The sequence below is a fragment of the Rosa rugosa genome, chromosome 1 (genome assembly GCF_958449725.1).
Source record: "Rosa rugosa chromosome 1, drRosRugo1.1, whole genome shotgun sequence".
In the NCBI taxonomy this organism is placed as follows: Eukaryota; Viridiplantae; Streptophyta; class Magnoliopsida; order Rosales; family Rosaceae; genus Rosa; species Rosa rugosa.
Genome location: NC_084820.1, coordinates 40393476 through 40421071, shown reverse-complemented (window position 1 = coordinate 40421071; position 27596 = coordinate 40393476). Strand labels below are relative to the sequence as shown.

Here is a 27596-nt window from a genome sequence, read left to right as displayed (position 1 = left end):
TTTGCTTCCCTCTTCTACCAAGTCGATTTAATTGATTTGAAAGATTTAGTTTCTTGGTCTAGGTTTTTGGCAGTGAATAGGAAAGAAGTCCGTTGAAAATGACCTACAATCTGTATAATCTCATCACATTGAACAAAGACTAAAATAGTGATAATATCTTCAATATTTTTTTATAATCACTAATTTTAATTTTCTTATCTTTCTGACATTTTGGTTGTTAGTACATTTTTAGTTGACCATTCACAATTATAGTATTTGTATATATTCGATACCTTGGTTTTTATTATTATTATTATTTTTTTTTTTTAACCCTTAGCTCATCTCAACCTTATATATGTCAGTGAGAATCAAACCTATGATTTTTACAATATTGAAATTATAATTTACCAACAGGTCACAGCTCACCAGCATATTTGATACCTTGTTGATATTTTTATCGAAATTTCTGTTTTCCGAACTCTTAATATTTTCATGATATTTGATATTTTGGTCCTTTTGGTGACAACTGTGCAAGCTCAAGACTAGGCATGAAAGACCATGGAATACCATTTACCCTGCCTTCATATGCCTTGCCAGCATATACTGCAAGGAGCTCAGTGGAGCATTCCCAAAAACTCAAAACAAATGTTACAAAATTACATGCATTCGGAGAATGAAATAAATGTATCCCTCAAATTACTCATATTGCATGAACAAAACTATTTGAAAACGATGAATTGAGCAACCGAGAATCAATATATCTAGCAACCAAGAATGCAGGCTATAGCTTCATTAACCTTTTCTAGCTTCAATTTGATCTTTGCTGAATCTTGAGCCCTCGATCTTTGTCGGTTAGATCTACCAACAAACAACCACCAATGCCGTCGCTCAAACCCCATTTCCAACCAAAAAGCAAAGCATATGAATAGAATGTACTGGGAGATAGCTGCCGCAACCACACCAAATGTGCCAGCCAGCCCCCAAGTCCACCGTCATAGACACATTTTTGAGTTGAACTGTTGAAGCAAGCCTCATTGTAGGAAATTAAAAGTATTAACAAAACAACTTCAGGGATTTTAAATTCCTATTATTAAATTTCCAAATAAAAAACAAGTAAATGAAGGAAGTGTACGAAACCCTACTCATAACATAAGAATGAGCAAAAGAATGCACAGAGGCCGGAGTGCTTGGGTTTTCTTCCTGCCTGCCAACCTACCTACTATTACTCCTCCTACGTAATTGGGCACAAATACATGCAAACAAAGAAAGCTGAATTAGCTATAGCTGCTTAAACCCCTCCGCAAAACAAGCACATGTGATTATCTGAATCTGAGCTAGCCTACAACACAGGTACATCGATCTTATAGAAACCCTAATATATCAAAATATGATATACCTATGTATATCATTTTGTGGTGAGATCCCATATGGTGCCTATGTTCGCGGCGACTCTCTCTATTTCCAACGCCCTCGATCTGCTGTACCATTACATGACCTAAGTTAGATATATTCTTCATTTTGCAAGTGTTGTTTTCTTAATTAGATATTCTTAAAACATATAGGTGTGCAATCTTCATATTCTTTTTCTAACAACTAAAGCTTTCTCACCTTTCTGAGTCTGGTGGTAGATCTTGCACTACTATTACTAGCTATTTTTGAATGCTGATCTAAATAAGTACAGTCAGATTACTCTAAATCAAACCAATTACTGAAGGATCGACACTTGAAATCTTTGAAATCAATATGATAAATATATCTTAAACACCACGTCTGCTGCATGCATGTGATCCAAATAACTATATGTATATTCTTGATTAAAAATTCCTTTATTAAGTTCTGGAATTATTGTAGGTTGTTTGTATGAAAAGCTTATGTGTAGAAAACAAGTCCTAGATAATGTGCTTAAAAGTATCTCAAACAAGGTGTAATTTTGCCTTTTTTCTTGCGATATAATTGTTTTTTTTTCTTTCTGGAAACAAGAGAAGAAATCGTACAAGGTGTAATTCTAAGAATTTATACTCTTTGTCGTGCTCTTTGAAAGTCCTATTAAATAATACAGCAACATGACAATGTACCATCCACAAAAGATTCCTGAACATTAGTGACAAAACTGTTGTATTGGTGAGAAAGTCTTCTTTAAATCGCTTAGGGTTGGTTCAAAGAATTCAGAGGCACTTTGAAAAAACTAATAAAATGAGGCCTTAATTTATTTTTATAGCTTTTTTTTTTTTTTTTTGAGTAGAAATGATATCTATATAAAGAAGCTTGTAGCATATATAACAATGTTCTAAAAAACGGCCTAGGCGGCCGCCTAGGCGCTAGGCGGTAAGGAACCAATCGGATTTTGGCCTAGGCGTTGCCCTTAGGCGCTGGGCTACTAGGCGGGCTAGGCGGTGCTAGGCGGAGACTAGTGTCACGCCCCGAATTTTGAATAACCAATTCAAATCCGAAACATGAATAAACAATTAATACAAATAACGTTCTGAATTTTTTTCTCACAAACAAACATACCACTCGCCACTCAACACAAAAACTCGAAAACCTCGAGTTAATTATTACAATTCACTCTTACAAAGTAAAATTGCAAAGCTCTAAATGAGCATAACAAACCTCACAATATAATGCTGTAATTCACATAACACTACTCTAAGCAGCCCGATCACCGTCCTGGTTCTCCTGACCTGTAGGATTTCCCGCTACACAATTTGAATAGTGTACCGGGAGTTGCAACAACACAAAACCCGGTAAGCTTTTTACAGCCAGTATGAGTAAACAAGAAAGAACTGTTGATTTTAAATTACAATTCTTATAACTCAACAACACAACCAACAATCTCAACATCCACGACGCAAACGTCAAACCCATTCAATATCACCACTTTGGTCCTATCTCACAACACTATCACCACTTGGGTCCCATCCCATAACACGTTAGAGCTCTAACTGCCTCGTTACCTCTGACACCTTGGCCTAGGGTCAAGCAACGGCAAAAATACTTCGGTTAACACTATAACCGTCGCGCTTTGGACATCCCCGTCCTCAGCACCATATACTTCGGTTAATAATAAACCGTCGCGCTTTGGACATCCCCGTCCTCAGCACACAACTTCGGTTAATAATAAACCGTCGCACCTTGGACATCCCCGTCCTCAGTACACAAACACTCCGGTTATCCTTAACCGTCGAACTTCGGACACCTCATCCTCAGAACCCTACATTCTCTGACTCTATACATCCTCCAATGTAAATCATGAATATTAACAAGAACTCATCAATCATGTTCATCACATATAAATATGGTAAGTCACATGTCAATTTATAATAATTTAATCATCTCAATTTCACACTCTTCAATGTCACGCCATTCACATATAATCACGTAAATATATATATACGTAATTATCCGCTCAGGGATAATCACTAATACCAACTATAGTTCACACAAGAAAATCGTGAAATTCATTTTGTATAATTAAAATCATTTTACTTACCTATGGACCGTAATTGATCAAGTCCATATGATTTTAAAACAAATATTTATTCCATAAATATTTTCACGCAATTACGACAAAATAAGGTAATTAAATTTATTCGGTTCGTAATATGAACCACGTGAGGTTTACTCACCTCGATAATCCCGCTGCGTCTTCAATTCAGCTCAAAATACAATCCACAATCGTCCACCAACTCAAACCGTCAATAACCTAATCCAATAATGATCTTAACTTAGCCAACAACTCATAAATGTAATTAAACGACGATCCAACGGTCAGATCTGAATATAATGATGATCCAACGGTCGGATTCAAATTAAACGATGATCCAACGGTCGGATCTGAATTTAATGATGATCCAACGGTCGGATCCTCACGGATCGCCCTTAGGATCATCCTCCAAAATTATCACGAAGATCCAACGGTCAGATCTTCCTGAATCGCCCTTACTAACATCTCCACAAAATTATATGAAAATCCGACGGTCGGATTCTCACGAATCGCCTTCCGAATAACTATTTCTCAATTATACGAAGATCCAACGGTCGGATCTTCGCCCGTGACCTCACAAAGTCATCGGGACAGTCATACGATCAACATACTAAAATTTGAAGTAAAACCGATGGTCTGATCTTCACAGATCGTAAACCGAAGATAAAACGTAAAAACCGTAAATAGTAACGTAAAAACGTAAATCCACTATTTATCAACTTTTTCTAACATGACCATGTTATATATCAAAACGCTCGTAAGGATGCGTAGATCATCACCTAGATAATAAAAACTCAAAATATGGTCGAATACGCCGCCACAAGCGGCGGTCAGTGGGCGGTCAACGGCGGTCAACGCGGCGGTCAACCACCTCCGATGCAAAAGTCGTCAACTACAAACTTGTTCAAAATGACGAGTTGATCCACTTTCATAACTAGCATGAAGTCTGAAAACGAAAGGAAGTGGTCGGAAATTACCTAGAACAGTCGAGGTGGCCGGAAAATTTCCAGAATCCGGCGAAATTTGCAGAATCCGGCAAGGCTTGATTTCGACGTCAAAACTTCAATTTCAGGCTTCGATTCCTTCTAGAGAGTTGTTAAGAAACTCAAGACGAACGCATTGGTTCAAGAATCACAGAAAAATATGGTCTGTAGCTCGAGATATACCGATCGAAAGCTTCGGTGGTCGGAAAATTTGCAGAATTTTGCAGAATCCGGCGAGGGCTCCGATCGACGTAAAAACTTCAATTTCAGGCCTCGATGCCTTCTAGAGAGTTGTTAACAACATCAAGGGGAACCCACTGGAAAAAGAATCAATCAAAACGATGCACTACAGCTCGAGATATACCGATCGAAGCTTCGGTTTTCGATTTGATCGGGTCTGGCTTCCAGCCGCCACCACGAGTAGCGCCGCCGTGCAAGGCCACTTCTGGGAGCTTCAGGACGTTGAGGCGAGCTCGTGGGTGAAGTTTGGTGAGGATTGTTGGCCGGTAGCTTGAGATATCAAGCTTGGAACCAAAACGAGCTCAAACCGGGCGGAGCTTCCCGCCGCCGCTGGTGGCCGTGTCGTGGTTCAAGGCTGCCACCTGCAGCTGCGCAAGGTCGAGGCGAAGCTATAGGAAGTGTTCTGGTCTTGATTGGTGGCCGGTGGAGTGAGAGAGAGTTTGGAGAAGTTTTGCTCTGTTTTGGGTGGTTTCGGACGTGAGAGAGAGAGAATTCGTTTCTTAGCTTAATTGATTCGTTCTTCCACTCATGCATAATCATGTTAAAGCACCGGCCTTCAAATTATGCAATTGTCCACTAACCTTAAATCACGGAACCGGTGTTTGCCACCAAATTGTTTGATTAAAAAAAACTAGGTTATTACAATCTACCCTCCTTAAAGAAATTTCGTCCCGAAATTTAAGCGCAAGTTAATTGCTCTCGATTACAGTTAACCTAACCATCGAATCTCCATCTTTCCCAAAACTGTAGTAATCTACAAAACCACAGCCCTTTGTATAAAAATACATTCCTATGGCCACTAAATCCTTTCATCACAAACGTAAACTCACACAACGAGAATTCACAAATGAAATCCTCATCCCCACTTAAGTCATCAACATGACATTCCTTCACCGCATCATTTCTCAAAATTACAACACAACAATTGCCTCAAGCAACCCACACTCAAATCACCACGTGGCATTGCACATATAGCTGTTTTCACACAGATCGTCATCCTGTACTGGCATACAAGCACAGTAAACACTCCCACAAAGCGTTTCGCTTCTCAATTAGCATCACTCAAAACAAATCATTCTCAAAAGCACGCCAATAAAACATGTCACCCAGTGATGATGACTTGGGCTTGCTCAATCCTTGGGCTAAGCATTAGGGCTGGCCAATTGGGCCGAAGAAACCGAACCATCCACATTTAGAACCGGCTCGAACCAATTTGGGTTTAACATTTGGGCCTACCATTCGGGCCGAACAATTGGGCTTACCATTTGGGCCTACCATTTGGGCTTACTATTTGGGCTTACTATTTGGGCCTACCAATCGGCCCACCAACTTCCAGCTCGGCTACGGTATGAAATTGTACATACCGTATATACGTATGCATACCGTACAGATCGTATATACGTATGCATACCGTACAACTGTATATTCGTATGCATACCGTACAGACCGTATATACGTATGCATACTGTACAACTGTATATAAGTATACATACCGTACAGACCGTATATACGTATGTATACCGTACATACCGTATATACGTCCGTATATCAAGCATATACGAGATCCAAAAATATTTGTAAGAGGTAAGGTTCGAACTCCCGACCTCAAACACGAAGGTTTTGCTCCCAACCACTGAAGCAAGAGCTGCCTTCATTAATATATGCTCACGTGTTATATTTATTATGTCATAAGCGACATAAATAAAATAACGGGGGAGGCAAGGTTCGAAACCTTAACCTGCTGCACAAGGGCTTTGCCCACCAACCACTGGAGCACAAGCTGTGCTTAATATAATGTGTACAAATGTTTTACTTATTATGTCATAAGCGAACATAATAAAAATAAACGAGAGGCAAGGTTCGAACCTCTGACCTCTTGTACATGAGCCTTGCTCTTCAACCACTAGAGCACCAGCTGCTCTCGTTACTATCCATGCAACTTCTTTTATTTATTCTATCATAAGCGATAGAATAACAACAAACTGTCGGTACACTCCACGTGCCACGACACGTCTCTTCCGTGATTTACGGAAAGCAAATCACTTTCGGCTAAAGCTGTCTGCCACAGCGTCTCGAGGTTCGGCCTGTCCCCTTACACGCTCAACACGCGCCAACAGCTTTTCCGGGTTTCGGGGCGACTTTAATCCAACGCGTGGATTCAAATTCTGAGATCGTTCATCCAACGGTGGAGATCTGCTCACCTTGTTCTATAAATAGGTGCATTCTGGAGAAAAACTGTTCACTCCAAAAGAAAAGAAATTTTTCTTCCGAGCTCAAGTCTTTCTCTCTCAACTCTTCAGCCTTTCTCTTCTCAAATCCTTTCTTCATCAATTTCAATCCTTCTCTTCTGATCTTCTCTCCCATCTAGTTGATTCAATCCCATCTTTCCTCTGAACTTTCAGATCTTCAATATTTTCCTCCAAATCTTCAATCCTTCTTTCTCAGATCTTTTCTTCCATTTGAAGATTCGATCTCATCTTTCCTCTGAGAATCTCAGATCTCCAATCACCAGTTCAACAACTCCAATCCTTCTAACAAAATCTCCCTCAAACACTAAACCATGTATTCCTCGATTTCCACATCCTCTCACCCCATGACCCAAGAGCCACGAACTCTGCAACTAATGGAGCTCCAAACCCCGCAACAAATGGAACCACAACAACAGCAACCAACAGAGGAGGGAGGAAACACCCAAGCAGCTGGAAGTAGTGCCAACATGGATTTCTGGCGAAGCCGTACCAGGTGGATTCCTACTCCAGAACAAATAAGAATCCTCAAGGATCTTTACTATGTCAAGGGATTTAAGTGCCCAACTACAGAGCAGATTCACGAGATCTGTCTCCAGCTGAACCAGTATGGGCATGTTGAGGGTAAGAACATTTACTTTTGGTTCCAGAACGTCAGGGCTCGAGAGAAGCAGATGAATAGGTGTAATCAGGCTGCTCCAGTGCCCATGAGAACTAGTTCTCTTGGTACTGGTAGATCCATTGATCTCAATTTTGGGTCCACTGGTTCTACTGGTGCTGGTGGATCCATCGACATCAATTTTGGGCCAGCTGGTGGATCCATTGACATCAATTTTGGGTCCACTAGTTCTACTGATGATGGTAGATCCATTGATCTCAACTTTGGTTCCACCTATTCTACTGGTAATGAAGGATTTCTTGATTTAAATTCTGTTTCATATTCTTCCTCACACTTCAACACTAATACTAGTACAACTCTTTTGGCACAACAGGAGGACAAACATCCCTGCAACAACGAGGAGGAGATCACCAGGAGGTTCAAACTCTTCCTCTGTTCCCCGTGCACGGCGAGGACGTCTTTGGTAACCTGAAGGCTACTTCCGAGGAAGGTAGCGCTTTTGGTTACTATTCTGGTGGCTCAGGCGGTTACCACAGTGGCTCAAACGTTTCTCTTGAGCTCAGCCTCAACCCATCCGGAGCTGCTGACTAGGCTTAGTATAGCATAGTCCTCGCTTTTTTTTTTCTTTTTTTTTCTTTTTTTTTTTGTAATATAAACTCAATAAGATGGTGTGCATGTTTTCTTTCCTGTTTGTTTAACCAACAACAACACCAAGGATCGAACCTTGGTCACCCAATACTGTTTTCAAAACCATAAACAACTCTACTGCACACATCTTTCATAATGATTTATCACAAACAATCAATTAAGTTGCACAGAGGTCAAGCTAGTATCCTCTGAGTCAAACCAAACACAATAATTTCGTCGCTAGAATTAGGGATTAATAAAGCTAAACACTTCCTGAGTTAACTAGGAAAACTCACATCCTTAGAGTTACTCGTGCTAGTCTTATAAAATCTCAACCATTCCCTCTAAAACATGCTCCATCAAACTTACCATAATTCAACCCTAAGATTTCACGATTCATACGTCGAATCAACTCCATACCGCATAGTAATTCACTTGAACCACTATGGATACCCAATCATGTCACTATCATCAATACCCAAAATTGTATTTAACCATTTCACCTAAAATCCATAACCATAGAAACACACTCTCGTCCAAGATCATTAACAAAGAGTTGATTCTAATTCTCCCCATTATCTATCAACTAAAAATCAAACTCTATTTCAAAACTTTAAGTGTCCCGTCTACATAAACTTAAAACACAAAACAACCTCAAATATATAGTCGTTCGTCTCAATCACTCAAACACGAGATCAAACTCCTTTCTCACAACTTAAACCCTGCTCATCAACTTACAAACACATGGAAGAATTAACCACAATAATTCATTCCCAAACCGCAATACTACCCACCACTCCACATGAGTCAAGAATCAAATCAAAAACATCTGTATATCCAACCTAATAAGGCAAAAATTCCATCAATTCATACTCGTATCCACACTAGGTACGTGCATAGGCCAACATCATGCCTTCAACCAAACACCTCAACATCCAAAAGAACCTCACTTCCATAAAACAATCACCCTAACTCAATAGAGTTAAATCCGAAGGTTTCCATCCCTTAAAGATTATAACTCGCGGTAACTGAACTTATTCAAATACGAACCTACAAGACAACTCTGTAGTTCTAAGTACTACTCCTTCGAATATTCAACACCTAAGAAATATAGTATGCTTGGCTAATACACGTATAACACTTAAAACACAGTATAAGTCAAATACAAGTCCATATTAACCAAGTCAATACTACAGGGAAGGTGTTAACGTTCCTAAAACGACTTAGCGGCCTAAACAACTTCCAACACTCACACATACCCAATGACTTAGCCAATACCGAAGAGCGCACGATGGGGATCCGCTGCAGACGGGCCATCACTCGGAAGGTATTGACACGTCACCAAATATGTACCTTACGCTCTGATACCAAACTGTCACGCCCCGAATTTTGAATAACCAATTCAAATCCGAAACATGAATAAACAATTAATACAAATAACGTTCTGAATTTTTTTCTCACAAACAAACATACCACTCGCCACTCAACACAAAAACTCGAAAACCTCGAGTTAATTATTACAATTCACTCTTACAAAGTAAAATTGCAAAGCTCTAAATGAGCATAACAAACCTCACAATATAATGCTGTAATTCACATAACACTACTCTAAGCAGCCCGATCACCGTCCTGGTTCTCCTGACCTGTAGGATTTCCCGCTACACAATTTGAATAGTGTACCGGGAGTTGCAACAACACAAAACCCGGTAAGCTTTTTACAGCCAGTATGAGTAAACAAGAAAGAACTGTTGATTTTAAATTACAATTCTTATAACTCAACAACACAACCAACAATCTCAACATCCACGACGCAAACGTCAAACCCATTCAATATCACCACTTTGGTCCTATCTCACAACACTATCACCACTTGGGTCCCATCCCATAACACGTTAGAGCTCTAACTGCCTCGTTACCTCTGACACCTTGGCCTAGGGTCAAGCAACGGCAAAAATACTTCGGTTAACACTATAACCGTCGCGCTTTGGACATCCCCGTCCTCAGCACCATATACTTCGGTTAATAATAAACCGTCGCGCTTTGGACATCCCCGTCCTCAGCACACAACTTCGGTTAATAATAAACCGTCGCACCTTGGACATCCCCGTCCTCAGTACACAAACACTCCGGTTATCCTTAACCGTCGAACTTCGGACACCTCATCCTCAGAACCCTACATTCTCTGACTCTATACATCCTCCAATGTAAATCATGAATATTAACAAGAACTCATCAATCATGTTCATCACATATAAATATGGTAAGTCACATGTCAATTTATAATAATTTAATCATCTCAATTTCACACTCTTCAATGTCACGCCATTCACATATAATCACGTAAATATATATATACGTAATTATCCGCTCAGGGATAATCACTAATACCAACTATAGTTCACACAAGAAAATCGTGAAATTCATTTTGTATAATTAAAATCATTTTACTTACCTATGGACCGTAATTGATCAAGTCCATATGATTTTAAAACAAATATTTATTCCATAAATATTTTCACGCAATTACGACAAAATAAGGTAATTAAATTTATTCGGTTCGTAATATGAACCACGTGAGGTTTACTCACCTCGATAATCCCGCTGCGTCTTCAATTCAGCTCAAAATACAATCCACAATCGTCCACCAACTCAAACCGTCAATAACCTAATCCAATAATGATCTTAACTTAGCCAACAACTCATAAATGTAATTAAACGACGATCCAACGGTCAGATCTGAATATAATGATGATCCAACGGTCGGATTCAAATTAAACGATGATCCAACGGTCGGATCTGAATTTAATGATGATCCAACGGTCGGATCCTCACGGATCGCCCTTAGGATCATCCTCCAAAATTATCACGAAGATCCAACGGTCAGATCTTCCTGAATCGCCCTTACTAACATCTCCACAAAATTATATGAAAATCCGACGGTCGGATTCTCACGAATCGCCTTCCGAATAACTATTTCTCAATTATACGAAGATCCAACGGTCGGATCTTCGCCCGTGACCTCACAAAGTCATCGGGACAGTCATACGATCAACATACTAAAATTTGAAGTAAAACCGATGGTCTGATCTTCACAGATCGTAAACCGAAGATAAAACGTAAAAACCGTAAATAGTAACGTAAAAACGTAAATCCACTATTTATCAACTTTTTCTAACATGACCATGTTATATATCAAAACGCTCGTAAGGATGCGTAGATCATCACCTAGATAATAAAAACTCAAAATATGGTCGAATACGCCGCCACAAGCGGCGGTCAGTGGGCGGTCAACGGCGGTCAACGCGGCGGTCAACCACCTCCGATGCAAAAGTCGTCAACTACAAACTTGTTCAAAATGACGAGTTGATCCACTTTCATAACTAGCATGAAGTCTGAAAACGAAAGGAAGTGGTCGGAAATTACCTAGAACAGTCGAGGTGGCCGGAAAATTTCCAGAATCCGGCGAAATTTGCAGAATCCGGCAAGGCTTGATTTCGACGTCAAAACTTCAATTTCAGGCTTCGATTCCTTCTAGAGAGTTGTTAAGAAACTCAAGACGAACGCATTGGTTCAAGAATCACAGAAAAATATGGTCTGTAGCTCGAGATATACCGATCGAAAGCTTCGGTGGTCGGAAAATTTGCAGAATTTTGCAGAATCCGGCGAGGGCTCCGATCGACGTAAAAACTTCAATTTCAGGCCTCGATGCCTTCTAGAGAGTTGTTAACAACATCAAGGGGAACCCACTGGAAAAAGAATCAATCAAAACGATGCACTACAGCTCGAGATATACCGATCGAAGCTTCGGTTTTCGATTTGATCGGGTCTGGCTTCCAGCCGCCACCACGAGTAGCGCCGCCGTGCAAGGCCACTTCTGGGAGCTTCAGGACGTTGAGGCGAGCTCGTGGGTGAAGTTTGGTGAGGATTGTTGGCCGGTAGCTTGAGATATCAAGCTTGGAACCAAAACGAGCTCAAACCGGGCGGAGCTTCCCGCCGCCGCTGGTGGCCGTGTCGTGGTTCAAGGCTGCCACCTGCAGCTGCGCAAGGTCGAGGCGAAGCTATAGGAAGTGTTCTGGTCTTGATTGGTGGCCGGTGGAGTGAGAGAGAGTTTGGAGAAGTTTTGCTCTGTTTTGGGTGGTTTCGGACGTGAGAGAGAGAGAATTCGTTTCTTAGCTTAATTGATTCGTTCTTCCACTCATGCATAATCATGTTAAAGCACCGGCCTTCAAATTATGCAATTGTCCACTAACCTTAAATCACGGAACCGGTGTTTGCCACCAAATTGTTTGATTAAAAAAAACTAGGTTATTACAACTAGGCAGTTCTAGGCGGGGACTAGGCGGCCCTAGACCCTAATTTATTCTATATTTTGACTATTTTTATATTTATAATTAATTTTTAGACTTTAAATATTTTTATTTATATTATTATATATAGGTCATAAAAATAATTTAAAAATAAAAAAAAAATAAAAAAATCCTCCCCTAGTCCCCGGGTCACCGCCCGACTAGCGCCTAGCATTTTTTAGAATCTTGATATATAATAAAGAAACTGCCATCCTCACACACAACCGTACGCCCGTATGGACGTTATACAAAAAAAAGAAGAAGCAAAAATTATAGAGTACAGAGTTGAATAAAACTTTCATCCCCATATGCACATTTAAGTATTTAACTATGTGATTTAAAAAAAAACTAGAGTCGAGAGTCTCTCCTCGACAAACCCTAGCACCGCCCCCATGGTCCGGCTTCCATAGAGGCCTTTGCTGCCTCCACATCCTATATTGCTCTAGGCTATTGATCAGCCCTTTCCTCGTTTCAGGGAAGGGTGGATTGCATGCTGTTTGGATTGGCTCAGCTTCCAACGGAGATGGTTTATTGGTTAGAGGAGGAGACCTGAGATCGGGTTCGAGCGGCGTCTCCCTTCTTATAGGGATTGAAAGATTTTCGATGGAGGTACAGGAATGGCAGCAGAGTCTTTGCAGAAGGGAGTCGGAGCCTTGCTTTGGTGGAAGATCATGATGCTGCGGTTGTTGTGGGTGCAGATTGACGGAGGCGACGAGATTAGTCAAGCTAGCACTGAGTCTGGATGCCGTGTTCTTGGGGGTCCAGATCAGTGTGATGGGGTACTCACGAGATCTATGGCAGATTTGGGTTTGGGACCTAGGAATTAACGATCTGCCCACTAGTTTTGCCGGATTTTGGTGGTGTTCCCCCACCGGGAGAGTAGTCTCCGGTCATATTCAAGGGCAAGGAGGAGAGGATCGAGCTTGGGTCGTTTGGGCCTTAGTTCGAATGTGGTGTCAACAAACCATATCTCGTGACCTGCTGGATCTTACATTTGTGGGAGGCTCTTTGCAATCTACTAGTACTTTCGTACACCAATTGAGGTCTCTAGGTGAACTTACTTGTTGTTCAGTTGCTTTGAGTCATGTATCTTTCACTAGGTTGCGATTTTCTCTTGTTTGTCGCTTGTCTAATTGTGCGCATTTGTTTACAATGAGGGTCACCTGTCATTTGTTTGGCGGCTTATGCCATCTAGAACTATTGGTATGAGACAACATGCGATGTAAGTGACTTCTGGCCATGGATAAGTAATGCAGTTATCTATTTCTAAAAAAAAAAAGTATTTAACTACGTGGTTACTATTATTACATCAAAAAATTTGAATGAGTCACATTCAGGATATATCTTTTTTTCAAGTCGGTAACTCATCCTTGTCCGAGTAGGGGATGATTTCTTTCCTACTGGAGATCTCAGCTTTGAGGAGTGAAGCTTGTAGCCTCCGTCGGTTTGTTGAGACTGCCGACTTCTATTTTTTCTTCGTCGCTGATGGATATAGCTAGAATCGGACGAATTCGTCCTTTTAAGGATAACCTCAAAATCCAGCAGACCAGAATCTGGACTCGTTGGTTTTTTTTGTTTTTTCCTCTCTCCACTGTAACCCGACCCTTTTTAGCAAGAGAGGTTGCGGATGGAGCTCGTCCTCTTTCTCAAAGCCAACGGCCTTAGTTCTGAGAGTAAAGGCCGGGTCGATTGCCAGCTAATGAGGCTGTTCGGATCTCTAGGAGCCGTGTAAGGAGCAGCCAGAAGCATTAGGGGTGAAGGAGCAGTAGACTTAAAGGTACCCTTGGTCTCCACTTGACTTAAAGGTACTCTCAGAAGAGGCATTGTCAAGAGTTATGCCCTCTCTCTTTTGGCTCAGATGGAGACCATTGTTGAAAAAATATATATGAAACTCTTGAGGGAAAATCTAAGAGTATCCGCACTCCCGTTTGCATTCTTTTCTCTTGTTCAGATTTTGGGTTCACAAACTCTAAACTCTAAGTTCTAATAGTAATTCACGTAAAAAGTAATCAACTTTAAGTTCCAAAATCTATTTGCTCCCTTTTGATCAACGTTCTTAGGCACAATGAAGATTATATATACTTCAGAGATTGGGCACGTTGTTAATGGCATTTGCGCCTTACATTTCCCAGCTTTTTTATCCCCAAGTTAAGAGGGTCATATATTTGCCTAAATGAATGTTATAATAGATGAGACTCATATTATTATTCAGAATACTCTCAGGATTTATACAATCTCTATCGAGACTAGGCGCTTGCGCGCACATCATTATGGTCTTCAATCATAAATATTATAGATGTGGGGTTGAATTTCCCAACTTGATTAAGTTTGATCCATATTCAATTTCAAAAGAAAAAAAAAATTCCAAACCCTAAAAGGCCTAAATAAAGTTAAATAACCCCCAAATAAACCTTATAGATAAAATTAGAAAGAAGTTGTCTAGCCTAGCCTGTCTTTGTTTTTCTTTTTGTCCAACCAGAAGAAGTCCGTAATTAGGAATTGGACTCCCATTTGGGATTTTGAACTAATTTTCTTAAGACAAAAATGATATTGAATTCACCCAAGTCCAATATCACCGAATGAAATACATAGGATAACTTTTATTAGAGGCATAAGACCCAAGAGAATTTGTAATTTTGTTAACCCACGTCACAAGACCCGATCTCCTACTCTTTCCCATTAAAACACTTTCTTTAATCCTTCGAATAATTGTCTTCACTTGCAAGAATCTCGATCTCTCTCTAGGTCTTGATCAATTATAGTTAATAAATGTGTACACAGCTAGAGATTATATATGTCACACATTTCAAGTCAATTTTGGGTGTCTTTTAGCCAACCTTACTCCTTGAGATGATGCCTCTGTCTTCCCATGGTCTGTTTTTCTTATATCATGACAAATTGTGGAAATTCTCTCTAAGATGCTTTGGAAAGTAAATACTTGGACGTTGGGGATAACGTTAGAGGGAAGAGACAACATGAGGGAATATCATATTTGTGGTCAAGTTTTCCTCATTCCCAGTTTTCACCCTCTAAAAATGCATTGTCTCCATCTTTTTTAATCAATTGGTTGTGCACAAGTACCTCAATCACCATCTATGCCACCCCTTTAACCTCTGAGATTACCCCAGTCAATAAAGAATTAGTCTTCTACGAAACATATATCAATTGTCAGTGATACACATATATCTGTATGAACTGGCCGGGTGGTTCTTTTATTGGCTAAATGAATTGGGCTGATTATAAGCAACATCTACGTACCTCTGACGTTTACATGCATGATACTCTTAAATCTTTGAGGTTTTACATGACTTGCGACCACTGGAAACTGAAATAGCAATCTTAGAGGTTTAATTAGAGCGTTTTTACACAACCCTAGCTTCTGTTGAGAGTGTACGGCACATAGGAATATATGCAAAACCTACTTCCATTATGTACCACGACATATCATTATGGAGGCGGTTCTCGATCAAAGACCACTTTATTTTGAGTCGGATACTTTAAGTTTAACGGTCACTTTAACCATTAATCTCTTCATAGGCTAGCTCAAGGACTTGTTGGAACTCCAGACCTAGCTGTTCCTGCTAAGGGTTTAATATTCAACCATTTGAACAGTGGTTCAGATAGGGACAGATTAAGTACGATTGTTAAGAATATACAAAGGATAAACAATTGATGGGGAAGAACAATCGGAGAAGAAGAGGACAAGTGAGATATGGTTTAAAAAATATGGGCCGGGGAAAAAGAAATTAATTAATAAGTCATCTGTATGCATGGGGAGGTTTGAAATCAATCAGTGAGGTTTATATGAGGATGATGGTTTACCTTTCCCACTGTATACTTGGACCAGGATACCAATATTCATTATTTCATTTTGCAATAGAATAAATGAGGTCGGAGTTAATATTTATATCCTAATTCCTATCAAAAGAAGACAGATAGTTGGTCACACTAGCTAGCAGAGGTCAACTACTGAAGATTATCACGGATATATTTATAGGTAGGCAGAGAGAGAGAGAGAGAGAGAGAGAGAGAGAGATGAAGATGCAACCTGTCAAATTTTTAAGAAGAATCGGTAAATAAGAAAAGAAAAGGGTGGATCGAGAAGTCACATGGATTTCAATAGCCTAAGAGCACAGTGGTCTCTGGTCATATCTAGATATAGAATTTTGTAGTAAAAAACTATATATATATATATATATATAGACACACACACATATTTGTTCGAACTAATACTGCAAAATGCAATTATATAGATCAAATGGTATGCCCGACAATCGTCTTCTTGTTGTGAATAAAATATTACTAATTATTAAAGTCTGAGAATATATGAATGTGATGATTAACGGCATAAAAGCTTAATTTCCAGAAAAGGAGCAGAGAACCCTCTCTCTCTCTCTCTCTCTCTCTCTCTCGATCGATCGACCCCTTGATCTCTCTGATTCGCATGTCTGGTGTCAGCTTAGATGGTGTCTTAATTAGTTCTGATATGTGATGGAGAGTCAGTACAGTGATTAATTAGTTTCTTTGTCCAATTAGAGGGTAAGTTTGAAACCCTCTTATCTTGAATCTGCTGTGAGTGTGCTTCCAGCTAGGACGTTTTGGAGAAAAATGGTTACCGGGATATCCATCAGTTTATGAATGAGATATATAATTCATTTCAGGTAAAGCTTGAATCTTGAATAGCTTATGCATGTACAGATTTAAGTCTCAATAGATAATTGTTAGAGATTACTTGGAGATCATATTTTTACATTATTTTGTCTCGGATGAGATGGTTGTGTTCACATATATACAGATCTATATAACTATCGCCTACTAGTAAACCGAGTAAGAGTGTTATATCATATATCTCTTATTTTCAAACCTGGATCGGATATTATCTTTAGTGTAGAGCTTAAAGTTGATAAAATCAGTATGCTGTATTGAGTGATCTCTATTCCTTCGTAAATCGATCAACTTCTTTCAGCTCCATATATTAGCAGCAGTACTGGCCGGTCAATTGAAACCGTCAATAACACTAATATATATTATGATCGTTGTATTAATTAATTATCTAACAAAAAGATAGGATATTAACTCTCTAGCTTGTCAATATATAGTTTAAAGGTGATGTTCTTTGATCATGTTTTAATTGATATGCTACTATTCTAAATTACCAGTTCCCCTAGCCTTCTAGGGTTAAAGGATTAGTTTAATGTCTATACTAGTGTCACAGAATTGAAAAGAGAAATGCCTTGTATGAGCGTAGCATACAAGCATTTCAATAAAATGCAGTATGTTTCTGTAGATCAACTCTATGCCTTAACTATGCTAAGCTATACCTTATATGAATTCATACATTTATATGTAACCTATCATTTACAGTACTATATGAGAAAGCATATATGTATGGATTAATGTAAATACATATGTCGTTGCTTGCGATGCTCACCATGCACTCAATATTGTACTAATAGGTAATGAGTGAATAGCTTGAAACGGGTTTTGTTAAGAAGCAGTGCATGCTACACATATGGCTGATCCTGAGATGATTGAGATTTCTGTTGAAGCGGATGATGACCAAAGTACTACTGATGGAAGTAAAGATATTCGATCTAAAAGCTCTTCTCCGAAAGCATCATGTTTGTTCTTTGACTTGAATGAGGATGCAAGTAGTGATGATCATGGGGATGTTTCAAACAATATAGGTGAAGCTAGGGAAAGCAAAACATCTACAGAAGGGAAAGAACAGACTGCAACCAGCAGCGGTGCAGTCAGGCAATATGTTCGATCAAAAATGCCAAGGCTTCGTTGGACTTCTGATCTCCATCTAGCATTCATTCATGCCGTTGAGAGGCTCGGAGGACAAGAAAGTAAGTTTCTCGATCAATATACTATTTAAACTTTTCTCAAGTTCTAACTAAATCATCTACAAATTAAAAGAAAGCTAATTAAATGCTCATTATCCACGCACGAACATATATGTACAAATTGTACAACCCAAAATATTTGATACATAGTCTAATAGGGCGTGGCGATTATATTGAAAGTGCATAGCGAATTCCACTATTTAGTTGGAGGAAAGCTATTATGACTAGGGGACTTATACTGGTAAAACCACAAGCGTATATAATCTATCATTTACATGTTCATATAGAATGAAAGATGATGTCCTTGTTTCTTCTAAATTAATTAAGGTCCACACTATAAGATGTAATATGCATACGGTGTGGTTAGTACACTTCAAGGGTCACGTTTAGAAATTGTATTTCAATTTTCAAGTAATTACTAGTTTAAGCTAAAAATGGTTAATTAGTACTATGAAAGAGTAATATATACATGAGTGGCTAACCGTTACCCCTCCCAAGTTGATCAATGGTTAAAAGTGGTTTCTTGACCCATTCATGTTGAAAGATTTTTGGTAGTGAAATAAATATAAGTTGAGAGAATTCCACACAGAGTTAAAAAAAAAGTAAATGTCACAATCAATCTCTGGGTCATTCGACACTTTGGTTCTTAATATTCTAAAGGGTGCGGTTATTGCTACCCTACTAACTATTTTGTTCACCCTACATTCTCTTCTCACCCTACATATATTTTTGTAATTTCAAGTTTAATTACTTAGTTCACTCATTTACAGTATCCAAAATACCCTTTTTCCAATATAGGGTTTCACTTGAATTTTTTTTTATTTGACCTCCTCAGCATTCGAATTTTTTTTTTGTTAGCATAACATAAGAACAATTGAAGATAATGAATGCTAAGAAAACATTAGGATTTAATGATGAATGAAGAGATTAAGAATGAAGTTTAAGTACGTGTTCTGTGAGGTGTAATAAGAGAAACAAATTGTAATTTTTAATAAAATATTGTCCTTTATTGTAATTTTATATTAGGACATTTTAGTCTTCCAATAAATCAACAACTTGTAGGGTGAAGAAAATAGTTAGTAGGGTGGCAATAGTCGCACCCTATTCTAAAACTATCACATTGGTACCTCAAAATTAATCTTCGACATATTTTTAGTACCTTCCGTTAATAACACCGTTAACTCCTCAATTTTTTCAAGGGTATTTTTGTCTTTTCCTCTCTCTTTTTTCCCTCCACAATACTCATCATCGTCTTAATCAAGATAATTAGTCACTGATCACTAATGAAAAATAAGAAAAATGTAAAGCATAAATATTACAAGTATATGCAAAATGCGAAATAATTAGGACAACTACTAATTAACTAACATGAGAGAGAGAAAGACTAAAATGCCATTTACAAAAATGAGTAGTTAACAGTGCTATTAGCGGAGGGTACCGAAATTATATCGGAGATTAATTTTGAGGTATTAATGTGATAGTTTTAGAATGTTGGGAATTAAAGTGTCGAATGACCCAAACTTTAGGAACTATTTGTGGTAAAAACTCTTAAAATAATAGCTTAATTAGGATGTTCTACTAGAGTTTAGAGTATTATGCTTGGGCTTTACGTGGAGAGGAAAGAATTAACTAACTGATTTCGTCAATGTTGTTTTTTTTTTTTTTTTCCTTAAACCCATGAACGTACAGGAGCAACTCCAAAATTAGTACTTCAGTTGATGAATGTGAGAGGACTCAGCATTGCTCACGTCAAGAGTCATTTGCAGGTGACTTTCAATTTAATTTAGTAATTCCATTATATGAATTAGTTAAATTTTACTTGTCCTTTTCTCCAGCTAATCGTGTAACTTTAAATCAATCAGATGTATCGAAGCAAGAAGCTCGATGAGTCCGGCCAAGGTAAATTCCGAGAACCAAGGCATGCACCTTGGAATTAGTTTGGCTGTTTGGTCTCTTGAAAACAGAACCATGAAGTTTTGACGAAGGAGATAAAGTAAAATAAAACTTTCAACCACACTGGAAATGAGATCGAAACCCTAGCTATAATTAATATTCTATTGGTAAACTGTTGAAGAACCCGGCTTATAGCAATATTAGTCTAACTAACTATGAAAACGGACACACATTATCTGATGTATATTACGTAAGACTAACTGGACTACAAATAATTTTGAATGGAGGATTAGGACACTGGTTTTCGTATGAGGGTAGTGTTTTCAACCACTAAACTAAGTTACAGGCTCTGCTAATGGCTTCAACGAACATATTTGCAAGTAATTATTGTATGCTGTGACTTGATGCATCGTTTTTTTCTTCTTTTTATTGACCGATTTAAATCCTCATCCTTATGTGCTAAAGCAATCTTTCTGAGGTTTTGTGCGTTTGTGTTTTTATAGGGTTACCACAGTTCAATAGATCGAGGGGAATGTTGTTGCAAGGAAGAGAGCACATTGTGGAAGCCTATCAACAGTACAATCCTTTCAGGCACTTCAGACTTGATGACAGAGGAAGCCACTTTCCTTCTCCACCATTAAAACATCAGCCATATGATAATTTGAATGCCAACTCTTCAAGGTACATACAATTGCATAATTCAACCGATATCATATATCAACTTATCAAGTAGGATAAATTAACCTTAGCAAGTTTGGAAAATGCTCTTTCCATACAATCTAATTACATTTTATATTGCAAGACTATTGATTTGGATTATGTACTTTTAAGTATAGTTTGGAAAATGCTCTTTCCATACAATCTAATTCACATTCAAGTAGCTTATTTTACGTTCTTAAAAAACGCAAAGCCGAGATTTCGTACCCTATAAAACTACTAATTCCATAAACACACACGCATGGATCGGACCTAGCTTGAATTTGTTTTGATCCTTGATACAAGGTTGATTTCACAGTGGAGCAATTCTGGGATGGAGAACCATCGGAGCATCAATACAATTACAAGCTCACATATGTTTAGTGTAAAGGAAGCCATGACAAGAGTTAATGGACCTATTAGATCCAGCCGGTTTCTTGAAGAGAAGAGATGGCCTCCTCGTGAGATGATAGGAAATCACATTAGAGGCAGGAGACATTCTCTAAACATTTCTTGGGGTAATACCATCAATGTCGCACAACCTAATTCAGTAGGGAGTCCCCAGGCAAGCTCCAACCGACATCTACCCAATCATACTACATGTTCTCCAAAGTTCATCTCCAGCAGCTACGAACCCTTATCTGATCCGCACGAGGTAATTATTACACATTTATAGATTACATTGTTGATCACATTTCTCACACACACACACACACACACTCACACACACTATATATATAGCACATCTACGTGATTGATATGTTCGACCTCTTTGTCCAATTAATATTTTGGAAAAAGTAATCCCGTGTCTCCGGAATTTGATGGAAGGATGATCAAGATTATTTTTGATATGCAGGTTCGGAAACCTGATGAAAGCATAAATGGCGAAACATTTGGAGCAGAAGTTGGTGATAATATGCAAACTTTGAAACAAAAGAAATGGTTACCTATGAATTTACAGTTGGGCCTGCGGCAAGAATTCAGTATCTGCAGTGACGAGATGAAGGATGGTGAACAAGAAAGCACGAGAGACATTGAAACAACGCTTTCTCTATCTTTATCCTCGTCTTCACCAAGGCAACAAGATCAATCCAGTACACCCACATCAAGAGTTCGACACTAGTCATTTCCTCTCTCTCCTGGCCTTAAACCTACTTAAAGATAAAAGAAAACATAATTAATGATATTACCTAAATTGTAACTCGGGATTAATTAATTACAAAAAATTGCAGTAAAACGATGCACGTGATGGAGCAAGTACTTGTTAGGATCTAACCATATATGAATATGCTAATAGAGCATAGTAGTAGTGAGATCTTTTTAAGTACTTGTTCAAAATCTCATGTGGCGTTGATTGAATAATGTAGTCGATGATATTGGGATTTCTAGCTAGCTAGCTATCTCTGCATTTTAATATCTTAATTCCTGTAATAAGTTCCCAGGCCAGCATAAAAATTGGAAAACGATGATTAAGGTTAAATGGCAATTAATTTTTCTGGGTTTTCTGTGTTTATTCAGCAAAGTTAAATTACATAAACCTCTCTCTACAGACCCTATGATAACTAAGTAACTAACTCAACGTATGTACGTGCCACCTAAACCTAAAACTCAACATCCATATATGCTAATACATACTAGCTAATTGATCGAAGTTAATAAATACAGTGCTGCAATACTTCTTTTTAGCGGAAACGAGTCAAACAAAACAGTCTTTATTGATGAATCATAAATAACATTTCAAAATGTTATGACTGAGGAGGATATCAGGATCACCATGCAGATAAAGAACACATATATGCAGCTCTCTAAGACTCTAACTTGTTAAAAAGAGATCTGTCGATACATCTGCATGGGTATTATTGTTTAGGGTAAAAGTGTAATTAGCCAACTCAATTTGGTTTTTACTGTGTTAATTAGAAAGATAAACACAGAGGGCCTTGTATGCAATAAGTCCTCGTCTCATTCATAAAAATACAATGTGTGATTCTAATTAGCTTACATCAATCTTCTTTTTTTGAGTTGCATTGATTTCTGTTTAACTATGACTCCTGAAACAAGAACATACATACACCTGAATTCGACCGTCTTTGATTTGGTATTTATTCCATTAATTTTCCACATGTTGGTATTGAAGCTTTCAAGCTAACACCAACTACAATGGGTGATAGGTTTACAAACAAATCACACCACACTCTCACTCACACTTAAAGAAATGAAACAAGAATAACAAAGCAAAGGATGGGAGAAATTGGAAGATAAGCTACTGCTTCTTATTGATGAACTCTTCAATGAGTTAATTGGGATGATTACACAACGTACTAGCTCAGTAGCTCTTCCCTTATATAGGGACTTCTACAAGACATAACAGACAGCTTTTAATGCATTGTCTATGATACACATTGACTTACTACACCATGCATATGAGAATGCAATAAATATGTAGTGAAACTTATTCAAACTAAATTGCCTAGTTATATGTATAGCCTGCAATAGCTAAAAGGTAAAAGAAGAAAAACGTGATTGCCATCTAGATGGTCTCCAATCCAACAGTGGCATCATTGATTTGGTTTGCAATTTCAACACTCCCCCTCAAATCAAACTTCCTTCATGCCTAGCATTTGTTGTAGCTTCTTGAGGGATTCAGCTGGCAATGGCTTAGTAAAAAAGTCAGCCACTAGCTTGCTCCAAGGTAGGACAATACCCCAATTTAATTGTCTTCTGTTTATTCACGTGGTCCCTCAGAAAATGGAACCTGATATGAATATGCTTGCTCCTTCCATGCTGTATTGGATTCTTTGCGATCGAGTTTGATTGCTGATTTGTTATCAACGTGAATCTCAATAGATTCTTCCTGTGGATGATTCAGTGACTCCAAAAGGTTTCTTAACCAAATAGCCTCACAAACAGTGGCTGAAAGAGCTACATACTCTGCCTCACATGAAGATAGAGCTACTACTGCTTGCTTCTTCGATGTCCAAGAGAAAGCTGTTGAACCAAGATAAAACACATATCCTGTCGTGCTTTTGGTCTCCTCTTCATCACCTCCCCAATCACTGTCCGAATAGCCAACTAATTTTGCATCTTCACTATAAGCATAAAAAAGATAAAAATTTAGCGTACCTTGGATATATCTCACTATCCTCTTAGCAGCTAGCCAATGAGGCTCTCTTGAGGTCTCCATATAACGACTTACAATTAAGTCCAACTCCAAAGAGAAGGTCCGGCCTTGTAATTGTCAAGTATCTCAAGCTTCCAACAAGACTCTTGTACAAAGTTGAGTCAACAAGCTTTCCTTCTCCTTCTGTTGACAACTTGAGTCCTGTAGCAACAGGAGTGCTAACAGCATTACAACTGTCCATCTTGAACTTCTCCAAAATCTCTCTCATGTATTTCTTTTGAGAGATAAAAATTCCATCATTTTCTTGCTTCACTTCGATGCCAAGAAAATAAGACATCAGACCATTGTCGGTCATCTCGAACTCCTTGAACATAGACTGCTTGAAGTCTGCAAACAACTTTTCACTATTACCAGTGAATAGTAGATCATCCACGTATAGACAAAGGACTAGAAATTCTCCGTTGTCGCCATTTTTCGTATAAACGGAGTGTTCATATGGACATTTAAAAAATCCATTTTCTTGAAGATAGCTGTCGATGCGTGAATTCCAAGCTCTTGGGGCTTGCTTTAGGCCATACAAAGCCTTCTTCAAATGTTACACCTTGTCTTCTTCTTCTTATACTAGAAAACCTTCTGGTTGTTCCACATACACTTCTTCCAAAAATTACTCCATTGAGAAATGTAGACTTGACATCGAGTTGGTATATCTTCCGACTATGATTGGCTGCAAGTGAGATCAACAATCTCACTGTGTCAAGTTGAGCAACAGGTGCAAAGACTTCTTCGTAGTCAATTCCATACTTTTGGAGTTGCACTAAATTGGAAGCCATTTCACAAAAGCACAAAAGCACTAACCAAGTGCTGTGATACCACTTTGTTGGTATTGAAGCTTTCAAGCTAACACCAACTACAATGGGTGATAGGTTTACAAACAAATCACACCACACTCACTCACACTTAAAGAAATGAAACAAGAATACTTATTGATGAACTACTGCTTCTTATTGATGGGAGATATTGGAAGACAAGCTACTACTTCTTATTGATGAACTCTTCAATGAGTTAATTGGGATGATTACACAACGTACCAGCTCTTCCCTTATATAGGGACTTCTACAAGACATAGCAGACAAAGCTTTTAATGCATTGTCTATGATACACATTGATTTACTACGCCATGCATATGAGAAAGCAATAAATATGAGAAAGCACACATGCAGTGACATCTACTCAATATGCTAATAAAAAAAGGGCAATGATATAGAGCCTCAATGAGGTCTAAGATTTGTGGCCTCAAATCCTAGGTGTCATGCCATGTAAGTAAATACAAATTTTATTTTCAATTCCACATAATATATCTTGCCACATCATACTATTGCAACACCAACTTTACCCTTTTACATTTCCTTTTAGATGTTAGGGGGTGAATCAATTACATTAATGAATTTAATTAGGTGACAAAAAAATATCAGCTATTAATTATGTATTAATTTAAGAGATATGTCTATAGATTCTTTGACCAATATTTTTCTTCATTTAGTTAAATTTTTTCCTCTAATTTTATACATGATACAATATATAGCAGATTTAGGATACAAAGAGTCAAAGACATCACAACTCAAAATGAAGCAGTTATCAAAGATAGTCGATCCGCCAGCGAAATGATGTCAGCCACTGGGTTAATTAATTATATATCTCCACCACCGCCACAATCACCACCTCCATCATGTCCACCACCGCCGTCATGTCCACCGCCTCCGTGATGATGTCCGTCTCCACCGTCGCCATCCCAATAACCGTCAGCATATGCATTCCCACTCCCGTGTCTTTTCTTGCGAGAGGAATGACCGCAAGCAAATATTGCAGCTGGTATGACCGAGAGGGATATCAGAATCATCATACAGAACAAGAACACACCTCCAGAACTTGGTAGCGAGAGACCTAGAAGAGTACTGCTAGTACCATCAACTAGAGTAGGAAAGCCCCTAGCCATTTTGTTTATGACAGCTGTAATAAATTTACCAGCTTGGAAATGCACCTATATATAGGAACTTCTTCTACCTGATCGAACCGGGTTTAACTTTGAACACAGCAATGAAGTGAGCTTTAACTTGATCACAGTAACTGAATTTTTTTTGCTTGAATTGCTTAGCTTGCTTTTCCTTCATTGTCACAGATTTGCCTGATCATGTGCCTGACTAGCATATCTGAGTCATATACATTCTTTTTGCTATATCTTGCTTGGTGTTATCTTCTAGGTCAATAAATGCTTTCATGTAGGATTTTCATTTGTATAGGATTTCTTTGTGGCTTGGCTTTGGCTTGCTTACTTATTTTAGCATGTTCTCTGTGGATTTGTATGACTTATGGTAGCTGTGGTAACGCATTGACCACACCCAACCTTGACTTTATTGCAGTGGTGCTAGCTTTGTTGTTGCTTTGATTGGCTGCTGGGAATTAGCTTACTGAGCTAAATCGCTGCATTGTGGTCGTCACGATATCCAAGTGAGCATCCATACAAGAGTCTTCTTGTGAAATATGCTTGCATTTGATTATTCAAAGTTGTATTCTTGAATGCAATTGAAACATTGGTCAATCTTTTCTCTGGTGGTGAACTCTTTATGCTTGCTGCTGGGATTTGAATTTGCTCAATAATCACAACGGTTGATTGATAATATATGAATATGGATATTGCTTGTTAAGAATTGAAGTTAATAGCATGAATTTGCATGGCATGTTTTGCTGTGGCTTGTTTTAATTGTTGCAGTTATCACATAACATACTTTGTTTTGTTGCTGGGACTGTGATGTAACCTGCCTTTGTGAGCCCTTTTTTGCTAGCCGTTTGTGAGCCTTTCCTATTTTACTGCTATAATTGTGAAAATGAATGATATAGCATGGCGTTGTTTGGCTTGGTATATGTACTTTCTTAGCTTGGCTTGATCATGTTACTGACACTTTATCAGTAATTTGCTTGGCTTGAATTTGCGATGGTTTGCATGGCATGGTCTTGCTTGATTAGCTTTGATATTGTAAAACAAAAAATATCTTTGCTTGGCTTGACTTTTGTTTTGATTGAACTTGTGATAGTCATGCTTGGGCATATTCTAGGCATGAGCTTTTGATGGCTTGAGCTAGCAGATGGTTACTTGGTGGACGCCCTCATTTGAAAGAGAGGAGTTTGTATGCTTGGCATGGCTGTCTTGGTTATGATCCGATTGACATATGCATGAGGTGTTCTAGGTATTAGCTTGGCATGATGGTTGTTTAAAGGGTTAGAAACATTTGTTGCTTGATAGGAAGGTGCTTTTGGTTATTGAAACTAGGTATGGTCATTTTAGGAAGAATCGAGATTTGGTCTAGCTAGCATGATAAGAGGTTGTCACAACAGCAAGAGATTGTTTAGAAAAAAATTAGTATGGATAAGGTTAAAAATAGGTTAGCATGTTGGTTTAATGAAGTAAGATTATCACAAAATGGTTTGGAAAAGACTATTGATTTAAATTATATGGCATGG

At 38.4% G+C, this 27596-nt stretch overlaps 1 protein-coding gene across 2 annotated transcripts; it reads left to right on the top strand.

The window, feature by feature from the left end:
• Positions 1–16785: 16785 nt before the first annotated feature.
• Positions 16786–22204, top strand: LOC133737343 (two-component response regulator ARR18). 2 transcript variants are annotated; one of them, XM_062164927.1, is made up of 8 exons: positions 16786–17185; positions 17981–18103; positions 18212–18376; positions 20063–20139; positions 20236–20272; positions 20770–20947; positions 21269–21617; positions 21819–22204. In XM_062164927.1, the coding sequence occupies exons 2-8, from the start codon at positions 18037–18039 to the stop codon at positions 22083–22085; spliced, it is 1140 nt and encodes a 379-aa protein (XP_062020911.1). In that variant the 5' UTR covers positions 16786–17185; positions 17981–18036; the 3' UTR covers positions 22086–22204. The 2 variants fall into 2 exon arrangements, with proteins under 2 accessions (XP_062020911.1, XP_062020906.1); XM_062164922.1 differs by having other exon boundaries at positions 17981–18376.
• Positions 22205–27596: the final 5392 nt, after the last annotated feature.

Coding starts and splice junctions, on each gene's coding strand:
- LOC133737343 (XM_062164922.1), top strand. CDS start 18,037: ATGGCTGATCCTGAGATGATTGAGATTTCTGTTGAAGCGGATGATGAC. Junction 20,273..20,769: donor GCTCGATGAGTCCGGCCAAG/GTAAATTCCGAG, acceptor GTGTTTTTATAG/GGTTACCACAGTTCAATAGA. Junction 21,618..21,818: donor CCTTATCTGATCCGCACGAG/GTAATTATTACA, acceptor TTTGATATGCAG/GTTCGGAAACCTGATGAAAG.